We start from the raw sequence: 11053 nt of genomic DNA, 5'->3' as shown, positions 1-11053 counted from the left end.
TTAATTTGGGAAAATGGATTAACTGATAAGCTAATTTCAATTATATTAGCCCACCCAATGTAACCATTGTTTTCATTCATATACTTTATTAAGGACGCGGACCATCGTCGTTCCCGCCAAACTTGTTTTTCAAAACAAGATTCAAATTTGATGCTGTAAATAGCGTAATAAATAATTATAAAATATTATTAAGTATATCGTATGAGATAAGAAATTAATCAAAACTTATTGATAAAATAATATTTTAAACTGACTAAGTATATAGGTGTAAATTCTTAATATAATATTTTTAAAGATTAAAGATGTTTCGCACATTAAGGTGATTGAGTTGCTAGATATTTGTCCTACTGTATTTACCTTAGCAATAGTTTTCAGCTCTTATAATTGTTGTTTTAAGATTTTTAATGTGCTTGTATATTTTATTATGATAATTTTATGTTCCTGTATTATGAAATTTGTCATTAGAGTCGGCATTTTGGTTATTATTGGTCGTCACAGGTGGTTCAGTTGGCGGAGTATTGGAACCAAACAAAGAAGATCTCCATGGTGTTCCTCTCCTCTCATAGATTACATGTGTAAACAAATAATTTCTCCTCCCAGGTAAGTTAAATATTGCTAGTAAGTAGAGTGAATGTCATAGATGTTGGTAATGTCAAAGATCAATATGTTTGTTAGGATCTTTGGTTTGTAGAACAGGATTTGTCAGGAGGTCAGGACGTAGTGGAGGTGAAGCCGACCTTTGTACGTGAAAAGAAAAGTAAAAATTGTTCAGTTACATCATCCTAATGTGAATTATAAAAGTTCTTATAATATTTTTTGAGTGTATGTTATTCTCAATGTTTCAGTAAGTGTGAAGGTCAGAGGTGATAGTTGGTTTAGATTTTTTTTTTTTTTTTTTCAATAGTAACATACAGATCTCATATCTCCTGATGCCTATAGTGACTCTTTGGTAGTTTTATGGGTAAGATTATCGTTTCGGCCATCCCTATGTTTTACCGGTGGTTTTTGGCGTGTTTCAATGAGTTTAATCTGACCTAACCTAATCTAGCCGCAGAACTCAAAACTATATCTAACCTAACCTAACCTAAATTCCTAAGATTCCCCGAATGAACGAAACATTGGTAAAATCATAAAAATTTGCTTGTCTAAATGCAATAAGGTAGTAGTGGACGTACAGTATTGTATTTTTTTTTTTTTGCCATAATGTTTTGGCTTCATGTAATGATATGAATTTTGTACATAAAACATATATTACACTTACATTTTAAAATAAGGTAAAATTTCACTTGTTGCCACCCAGTACTTGCCAACGGTGCATAATAGAGACGCGACCGACCACCTGAGCGGCTCATGAGCAGATCAGTAGTGAAAAGGATAAAAGTAAAATTAAAGACGTGGAAGTTGAAATTATGCTTAATGGATGTAAAATGCGATTTTGATTAGATTTTATTTTATGCAAATTAATATTAAAAAGTTATGACATTTTTAATGTGACATTTCCTACTAACTTACTGGAAAAGCATGCACATATAATTAATTTGTAGAAGTATATGTGTTAGTGTAGAATATATAATTAATTTTAGGAAAATAACCTAACCAACACACTATATCATGCTCTGATTGGTTAAGACCAACAAATAAAATGTTAAGTATCTTGCTTATACATAATTTGTGACAAATGCCATAGAAGAAAAATGTTTTAGAATAGTCAAAACTACTGATTGCAACCATAAAATTGTCAAAATTCTGTAGGTGGCCATCATGTGACGGCTAAGAAATAAGGAAATTATAATTAGGAAACTTGGTCAGTTATAGTACAGTACAGTATTAATAATTTTATTCATGTACAGGGGAAGCTGAACACCACCAAGATGACGGATGGAATGCTCTCATTATCATGGAACAACCACAGTACTACATTTTGTCACATGCTCTCACAGCTGAGACACAAGGTTAGTGTAACTAAGCTTACTCCCATTTAAATTTAAGGATCTCACAGGTAGAATCTGTGCTAGTTTAGGGTTTTAGGAAGCAATAGGGAAATAATGTTTAAAGTATTATTAAAAAGCTACCATAATATAGCTACCCCCATATACTGTATGAACATTTAATTTTGTTCTAAGTAAATAATAGTATTTTTTCACTTCACTCTTTCAAGCTTTTTCCTAGTATGATATAAACAGTATATTGTAGGAGCTGTAATCCAGAGCAAAGAGAAACTCACTTCAATTGTTTTCAGTCTTTCATTCACTGCTGTAACAAGCAGTACATCCATCCCCCCAAAACTACTTGATACCATACCAGGCTCTCCAATCTTTATTAAATATCTTTGCCCTACATGCCCAGCCTGCAAACATCTAGGGCATCCTTCTCTGTCTTCCTCTTCTCCCTCCTTCAGTCATTACTGTATTGTATATATGTATATTTTTTACCAGTCTTTCACATCTCATTCTCTCAGTGTGTCCACATAACATCAATACACCCAGGTCAACTCTCCACCTGGTTTCTCTCACATCCACATCACATTTTCTTTATCTTTTATTCATCACATTTTATTTACTGACATAATATCCTCAAGTACATCAAATTCTTTATTTTAGTGTTGTATCATTTTGTTACAGTATATTCACTCAAAGTGAATATCCTACATAGACAGGTGTTGTGTAATTAGATTTCTCCAGGCTTCTGACTGGTGAAAATTTCCTCGTATCATTTTCCAAAAGTCATTTGATATCTTCATTCATAATACTTGTACAGTGGTCCTTCGATTAACGATCACAATTGGTTCCACAGAGTCGTTCGTTAACTGAATCTATTATTTCAATGGGATATTGGGTAATTAGTTCCAACTCACAGAAAAAGTACATACAAAGTACTGTATACCAGTAATAGACTTAACAAAACATTAAATATAAACTAAATACAGTACTGTACTGTACAGTATACTGTACAATAATAAATAAAAACAATAGAATACTGTATTTTAACTTACTTTGAGGTGTGTATGTCGTATTCCCGGCAGCTTTGTTTACATATTAAACCTGCTGATTGTAGAGGCAGTCGATGATGACATGCCATATTCTTTACAGAGTGCATTGGTTCTAATGCCTTCTTCATGTTTCATAATAATTTCTGCATTGTATACTGTATTATCAATATGTGAACTAAATTTCAGAATGCCCAATAATTTTAATGTAAAAATGCAAAAATATTCAAGAGACCAACAAACTGGATGTTCACTCCACTGTAAACAAAGTTAAACTGAGAAGCGTTGGTGGGTGATTCGATCAGCTGATCGGCACACAAAAACTGTTCCCCATACTGTATATATTATCAATATGTTAACTAAATTAGAATGACCAATAATTTTAATATAAAAAATGCAAAAATATTCAAGAGCACAACTTTCTTGAGATTTACTCCATTGGAAACGAATGTTAACATAGAACCAATTACTGTATTGGCGGACTAGCCGATCAGCTGATGCACACAACAAAGCGTGTTTCTCGTAAGGCTGTCGTTAATCGAAGTTTTGTTCGTTAATGGAATTGAAAATTCTTATGGTAGCTAATTCGTAAACTGAAATTTCGCTAATTGGACTGTTCGTTAATCGAGGGACCACTGGGTATAACAAGTAAGGAAACTCCCCTAAGGCTGGCCCAGGATAGAGCTAAATGTGTCTCCATAAGAGAGTAAGTCATTGACCAATTGAATTACTGTGCTGTATAATGCAACTGACACAGCTAGAAGTTAGTCGTTTGTTAGAGGGAGGGACACTCTTGTATAGCACTTCCTCCTGTTTGAATGTTGTGCCCCTTCATAAGAAACAACTTTAGTTTAGGTTTAAACCCCAAATAGATACTGTATCAGAGTTTTTATTTTACGTAGCATAATGTTTATAATTTTTAATGACTATATGTAATGTTAATTTTCTTCTTCTTCTAGGAAAGATACACTGATGCTACTGTTGCTTGTGAAGGTAAATTCTACCCAGTGCATAAACTTGTGTTATCAACTTGTAGCCAATATTTTGAGGACATGTTTGAACACACATTGGGAAAACATCCAGTTGTGTTGCTACAAGATGTAAGACGTGATGAGCTAGAAGCTCTTCTCAGCTACATGTACGCTGGTATTGTGAGTGTTGCCCAAAGGGATCTTGCTCGACTTATTAAGGTTGCTGAGTTATTGCAAATAAAGGGTTTGGCAGTCCCAGATGAAATACCCATTGACAAGAAAAATACAGCGAATGACCGTAGCTTAAGCAGTGAAAGGACTAGTCCACCATCGAAGGTGTCACAAGGAATAGAGTCCAGTGATGACAGAAGTAGTCCGCATCCAAAGAGAAGACGAAGAGAAGAGAGTGGAACACCATCTCGGGGCGGATCATCTCCCACCCATGCCCCAGATTCCCCAAAAGCTCCCTTACATACCAAGGATAGTAATCAAATGCAAGAAAGTTCAAAAAATTGTTATTCTGTTCAGGAACAAGTTTTAGATGATGTGCACCAGAGAGTGGAAGATTTAGAGCAGCAGAGTGGAGGTGATAGAAGAGAACACACAGAGAAGTCCAACACAAACAGAACAGCACAACAGAGAAATGATCACCAGGTTAATCAGAGACTTAACCACCAACCTACCACTCAAGATTCTTCAAGAAATCAGTTTAAGGTGTGTAAATCAGTTTTATGAAAGAAAGTTAAATGTTTAATACACTGTGTATTAAAATTTCTTATTGGAATTTTTAGATCATCCACTAGTGTCATCAGCCTTTTTCCCTGTATCTTAGTGTTGCTAAGGTTCTCCTCTACTTTCTGTTGCATTATTTGAAACAAAAATTGCAGATGTTGAGCCTTGATGATTTATTCTGTGGCATTGGTGTATTTGATAAAGCTAATACGTGTACTCACACTCATTTCTTTTTATTTGCTTTTTATTACAATATGTGTGGTAGAGCTTGCAGGTAGATATAAGAACCATCAGCATTAATCAGGCCAGTGAAGCTAATATAAAGTCATATCTGAAAATTACTTTTATGTCAAATTTTAGGATGGTGGGGAAGAAGCAATAATCATAAAGGAGGAGGCATGGGAGGACCCAGGAGACAACCAAATTAATTCCATGAATGCCAGTATGGGTTATGGTCCTTCAGTAGAAGATTCATCAGCTGGTGGTATGGATGGAATCCAAGAAGATCACACTAAGTTATTGTTACCCAAAGACTATGAGAGCCAAGGCCACCCTGGCCAGTTACCACAAGCACTGCCAGAAGTTGTTGTTGAGGCACTAGCTGGGCCATCAAGCATGCATGAGGTTAGTTTTACTCAGCAGTTAATGTATTATCTTTCCCTTTACAGCACAGTACAGTACTGTATATAGAATGTCTTCCTAATCTTTGGATTCACAGGGAGGTCCAGGTTTTCTCAGTGGTTGACCATTCATTGATCCAGTGGTGACAGGGGGATTAATGACAAAATAAAGATACAGAATAATAATAAAAAGTCTACATTCATATTTGTAGAATACTGAATACAGTAACATATATTTTCATCATGATATAAGTTGATGTGTAAATATTGTACAGTAAACTCTCAACATTTGTGGTGTTGTATTTCTGGGAATTGGAGTGAATATTAAATCTGAGAAAGTTAGACAAGGAGTTAGTTAACACTGTGTGATACCTCCAACATTGTACAGTATCTATTGAGGACTTTTATTTGGGGAACTAAACAGTCATGAAAGAATAAAAGTTAATGGTAATGTCAAACCCTGTACCCTATATTTGGTATGCAAGAGGTATTGCAAAAACTGGTTAATAGTTTAGTGGAAAAAAGTGAGGGAAATAGGCTAAGAGTTAATGATATAAAGATAAAAGAAATGTTTGTTTCTGAATCAGAAGTACAGTATATGTATAACCTTAAATAAGAGTTATGGTAGGCAACAAGGACCTTAAAAAGAGATTGAAAATTTTATGAATTTGAAAGTAACATGAGTTGTGGTAGGAAATGACCATAAAAAGCAGTATCAGCCAAGTAAATATTGTATTTAAATAATCTTTGAGTTCTTTAAAAAATGGGAATAATTTCAATTTGAGAAAAAATTAATAATTTTTTTTGCCAGTGCTCCTGGGTAGGTCAGAAGTATAGACACGTATTGCAGACACCAGATGGATGTTAGTAATGTGCTACAGAAGGATGCTAAACGTCAAATATATCGATTGGAAAACAAATGAATAAGATTAGTATGAACTATGAGACAATACTGGAAACATTTAGAGCAAGTAAAAAGATAGTTTGACAATAAAATTAGGGAAGGTAGAGTAAGGATAATGGTAGAAATATTCACTGGCAGAATTGAAGGTAAGAGAGCCAGGTGAAGACAGACTGAGATGGATGAATGATATTAAATGCTGGGTCTCCAGAGAGAAAATTTAATAAGATTGATAATGACAGCCCGAAAAAATCTGAATTAGCGGACCATTACCATTATCTCTGACATGAAGACAGCACCTTGAATGAGATGCTGATCCATGCAGTTTGACCTGTTATGTATGTTATCTTTCCCTTCCCTTAATTAAATCCAGGTTGAATTTTAGATGGAAGGAATACACAATTAGCAGTAAAGTTTACATATGTGAGGTTAAATTGTACTATTTATGTTTACACTCTACTGTATGGCTTACCGACTTTTTATAAGTGTAGTGTTGTAATTTTGAACCTAATACCACTGCTGTACAAACGGCAACACATTACCTTAAACATATCAAGAATACAAATCTAACAAATTATTGTATTTCTTCAGTGGCTAGGTGGAGGGGACTTTACTGCAGGGTTATCTGCAGTGGAAAATTACAGTGGAGAGGGAAGTCCACCCACTGCTGACCACCCACAACAGCATCAGATGGTAAGTGTTGTTCTTGTTTTACAGAAGAAACTGCCATTTCTGGGGATTTATTCAATACATGTAAGGTGTTCTCCGTCCCACCTTGCATTAAATATGGAAAACCTTATTATAACATGAATGATTGATAGGCATTTGCAGAGTTATGAAATGTATATACTGTATGCATATATTTGAACATCTAAAGTAACACATACTGAGATGTACAGTACATGAAGAACCATGATGGTACTTTCTTCTGTTAATGTTAATGTTGTAGATGCTTTGAACTGTAATGAGCTCACCTGTGTCGTTCTTGGGTTTGTCTTCAATCAAGCTTCTGTTGGTGCACAAAACAGATGGGAAAAGCATGAGATTGCCTGTAGCAATAGTCCCATTCTTGTATATGAAAACTTGGCCAGTTTTGTAAAACTACACTCGTCTTGTATTCTACGATAATAGATTTGGAGATATTTTAATTATGAGTTCCAAATGATAGATTTGATTCTGTGTATGACCCATTAGGTGTACCTATCCATAACCGGAAGAATCGTTTCAACCTTATTCCAGGCTCAGGCACTTGTTTAAAGGCAGTACAATATGTCCACTGGCTGAAAAACTAAGCTTCCCAGGACCTGGACATGTAACTAGAAGCAATCTGCAAATTAGTTAATGTTCTCTTATCATATCTGGGTATCTAGAAGAGACCTGATGCACTGCTTGACTCAATTGCTTGGCTACAAAGGTCAATTTCTCAGTCAACCACCTCAATTCCAATCATGTGAACAAGTCATTACTCCTCATTGAAAAGAGCTTCCTCACAAAATTTTATTTAGAACATTTGTCTTTTAGTTTGATTGTGACCATGCAGTCCTAGGTGTTAGAGCAGGGGTGGGCAAAGTACGGCCCGCGGGCCACATTTGGCCCGCCAAATTATTTTTGTGGCCCGCCACTGCATTTGTATTTACAAATACAAGGCTTTACTTTGTGTAAATATAATACATTTGCATCTACATTAAGTGGGTGGCCCGCGAAGTGTGCCACCATTCATGAAGTGGCCCTCCATCAAAAAAAATTGCCCACCCCTGTGTTAGAGTAATGAAAAGTTTGATTTTAGCACATTACAAAGGCCTTCACATGGATTGGCAAGTGGGGCTCACACCACCCGGCTGTGTGCACTTACTTCGTGTGGTGCAATAGTTCAGGCTATTTTAGGATAGATTTATTTGAGATACAGGATCTGGCCTACAGGCTGTCAAGAGATATTCCTGTGTAATTCAGATTGGAATTCCAGGAAAGTTCTTCTAGGGAGCTTTGTTTGGAGGTACACTGCTTATCTTGTTGGAGTGGTCAAATCTTCATGCATTATTATCTAGGGATTATTATTATCTTGGATATATTGCAACCCTTAAGGGGCTTAAACAGCAAGTTAACCTGATTTTTCATGAGTCTGAGATACTGTAACTGTAATCCCCCCCCCCCTCTCTTACACAGTCATTTCACTGTGGTCTTTGCTATAAAATTTGCTATCCCAGAAAGCACCCTGGTCGAGACTCCTAAGTCTATTCCTTGTTTACTGTAATTTGCTCCAGTTTGTCATAATTATTGTTTTCTTATGTTCTTTTGCAATGTGACCTATATCAAGGGATTTTTATATCTGTTCCTTTGGCTAGACCTCTAATTACAAGAAATTAATATTGATTGACTCAAGACTGACTTTAGATTATTTCTGATGATTTGGTAAGGTGAGGTATGCATATCCTCCATTTGTGAGTTGATGTTCCATACACTTGATATCCATAATAGATAATACTGGTACATGACAAGATGCTGAGAGGCATTTTACATTGTGGATATTATTCTATGCTGCTTCCATTTTTAGAAAGTGGGTTGTTATGTTACCTATTGTATGTGGATGGACCCAATGTGATTAACTTCAGGATGTAATAATTTTGTTACCACAGGGTAAGGAGGGACATGTTTTTGTTCCTACCTCATTTTTCATATCTTTGGGCGTTGATGATATAGACGCACTGACTCCTGCCTGGACAGTGATGTGGGTGTTACTTTTGCCTGGATTTGGGTTTAGGTACTTTCTCCATCATTGTAGTAAATAAAGTTAAAAACTACATACTTTGAAATGTTTCCAGGGGTACACTGGAATGTTAAAACTTGAAGTTGTTCTAGCATCTTTAGTGATAGGTTTCTTGCCTTGGAATTTTCAAAAGCAAGTACATTAACTTAATACAGTACAATGATGTGTGCATAAACCTATGAGAGAAGCTTTTGTTATTAACATCTCTTCTGCAGTTTTCATATTTGTATTTTGATATTTTTTCTTTATTGTCCTTCTAGGGTTATCTCCCCTTCCTAGAGCCAGTTGTTTGGTTTCTGGGTTCTATGGGGCCTTTGTTTCATTAGAGGAATTGGTTACTGTGAAAGTCATGCTCCACCCGGGTCTTATATTGGGTAGATGTTATCTAAGCATCTTGCTCGAGGAGGTGAGTGCTGTGTCTCCTTTGGCTCATCGTTGTCTTGGACCAGACTTGTATTGACAGATTAGATCCCTAGTTTTCAACCTAAGGGAATTTATTTCAAGGCTGAAAAGGAGGATGATGCCTCTCACCACTCACTATATACTCTGACAGCAGTTCTGTCTGAACTAAGTTTAACACATTACTTAAGTTGGCAAGCTTTGATATTAAGTCTTTGCTCTAAGTATGGAATCACTAGATCTTATATGTCTATTACAGTAAAGATTATCAAACTTGGTCAGGATGCATGATCTAGTGGAGTTGTGTATATTTGTTGGCATTCTTGTGTGGGATACCTATGAAGTACATTTTTGCAGAGGGGCCTTGGCACTTGGGAGTTTGTAAGGTCAGGTGCATTAGCATTTGGAATTTACAATTTTCTCCATACTTCCCATCTAGCTGAGTTTGGGTGCTTGGGCTGACCAAATGAGGCATAAGGTTATAAAGGAGGGACTGATTCAGAAATTCCATTTTATAACTGAGCCAGAATCATTGGTAACTCAGGTTCCCTCACTATTCCCTGTGGTGAGCTAAAACTGTCGTGGTCAACTATGAAATGGCATTTAGCAGCCAAGCAATAAGAGTCAAGAACCACACCGATGCTGGTGTGATGGTGACACAGTGCTTTCAGTGTTTAGTGGTAACTGCAGCATCTGTCAGGTCTCTTAGAAACCAGGATATCACTGAAAATTGTATGAAACTAATTCTTGGATTACCTTCAAATATGTGTTTGAGTTTCAGGGAACTGTGGGTTTTCAACCTATGGATTGACCATACGTGAGTCACTTGAGCCAGACTCGTTTATAAGATGCGATTTCAGGATCAATCCCTCATTTTTTAATATGAGTTTAGGTATTGGATTACAGTATCTGACAGGCATGAGCAAATTTTTAATTTAGAATGAAGTGATAGAAATGTACTGTAGCCATTTTGCACCTTGAGCTGTTTCTTGGATCTTTGCCAGAAAACTCCTTTCGTGATAAATCCCAACACAAGAACCTGGATAAATTGAAAAATGATCTGTTATTAATGCTTAAAACTCAACCGCATGGTTACCAGCGATATAGCCAGATAGTTGTCTGGAACCTCTATATGGTATTTTAAGAAAGTGAAAGATGCTGATTAGTTTTGTGCACTATTTCTTCCTGCTCATCTTTGCTACAGAAGGTAAGCTTTCTCTGTTTATGTCTTGAATTTAGATCAAGGTTTACTGTTAGGCAAATTATTGGTCACTAGAGAGTGTAATAAGTTTCTTTTTATTTTGGTTTCACAAAAGATGGGATTAGTTACTCAGAATATTCTAGGTTCATTTGTTATTGTGTAATGATTTTTTTTGGGGTTCAGGGTATTTTAAATTTTTATAAAGGCAATCTGAAATACAGGTAGAAAAAGTGATCCAAAATATAAAGTCAGTAAGAAAGTAGAGCAAAATGGTTTCATGACTTTTTGCTTCCTATTTATTATTGTATGCTGAGTTTATTGAATTGGTTACTGTATTTCCTTGTGTGGCCATCTTAAATATATGAAAATAAATACTGTACTGTGCAGTGGTGTCCAAAAAGCAGCCTTGCAAGATTGCAGTGTTAGCACACCTCCAAAGCTATTTCTTATACTGTACTGTATTCTTACATCATATTGTT

The 11053-nt window shown here is 35.8% G+C and overlaps 1 protein-coding gene across 9 annotated transcripts in view; it reads left to right on the top strand.

Annotated features, from left to right (window-relative positions):
• Positions 1-487: 487 nt before the first annotated feature.
• The window catches only part of LOC121873841 (zinc finger and BTB domain-containing protein 46-like), a 71480-nt gene continuing 60914 nt past the window's right edge, over positions 488-11053 (top strand). For all 9 annotated transcript variants that reach the window (XM_042377599.1, XM_042377597.1, XM_042377603.1 and 6 more), the window contains exons 1-5: positions 488-600; positions 1851-1952; positions 3946-4671; positions 5050-5313; positions 6802-6903. In XM_042377599.1, coding sequence (XP_042233533.1) covers positions 1872-1952; positions 3946-4671; positions 5050-5313; positions 6802-6903 — 1173 coding nt within the window. In that variant the 5' untranslated portion in view covers positions 488-600; positions 1851-1871. The remainder of the gene's footprint in view (positions 601-1850; positions 1953-3945; positions 4672-5049; positions 5314-6801; positions 6904-11053) is intronic.

This window comes from Homarus americanus, unplaced genomic scaffold, assembly GCF_018991925.1.
Source record: "Homarus americanus isolate GMGI-L3 unplaced genomic scaffold, GMGI_Hamer_2.0 scaffold25827, whole genome shotgun sequence".
Classification (NCBI taxonomy): Eukaryota; Metazoa; Arthropoda; class Malacostraca; order Decapoda; family Nephropidae; genus Homarus; species Homarus americanus.
Note: the sequence above shows the minus strand (reverse complement) of the source record. Positions and strands in the feature narration are given on the sequence as shown.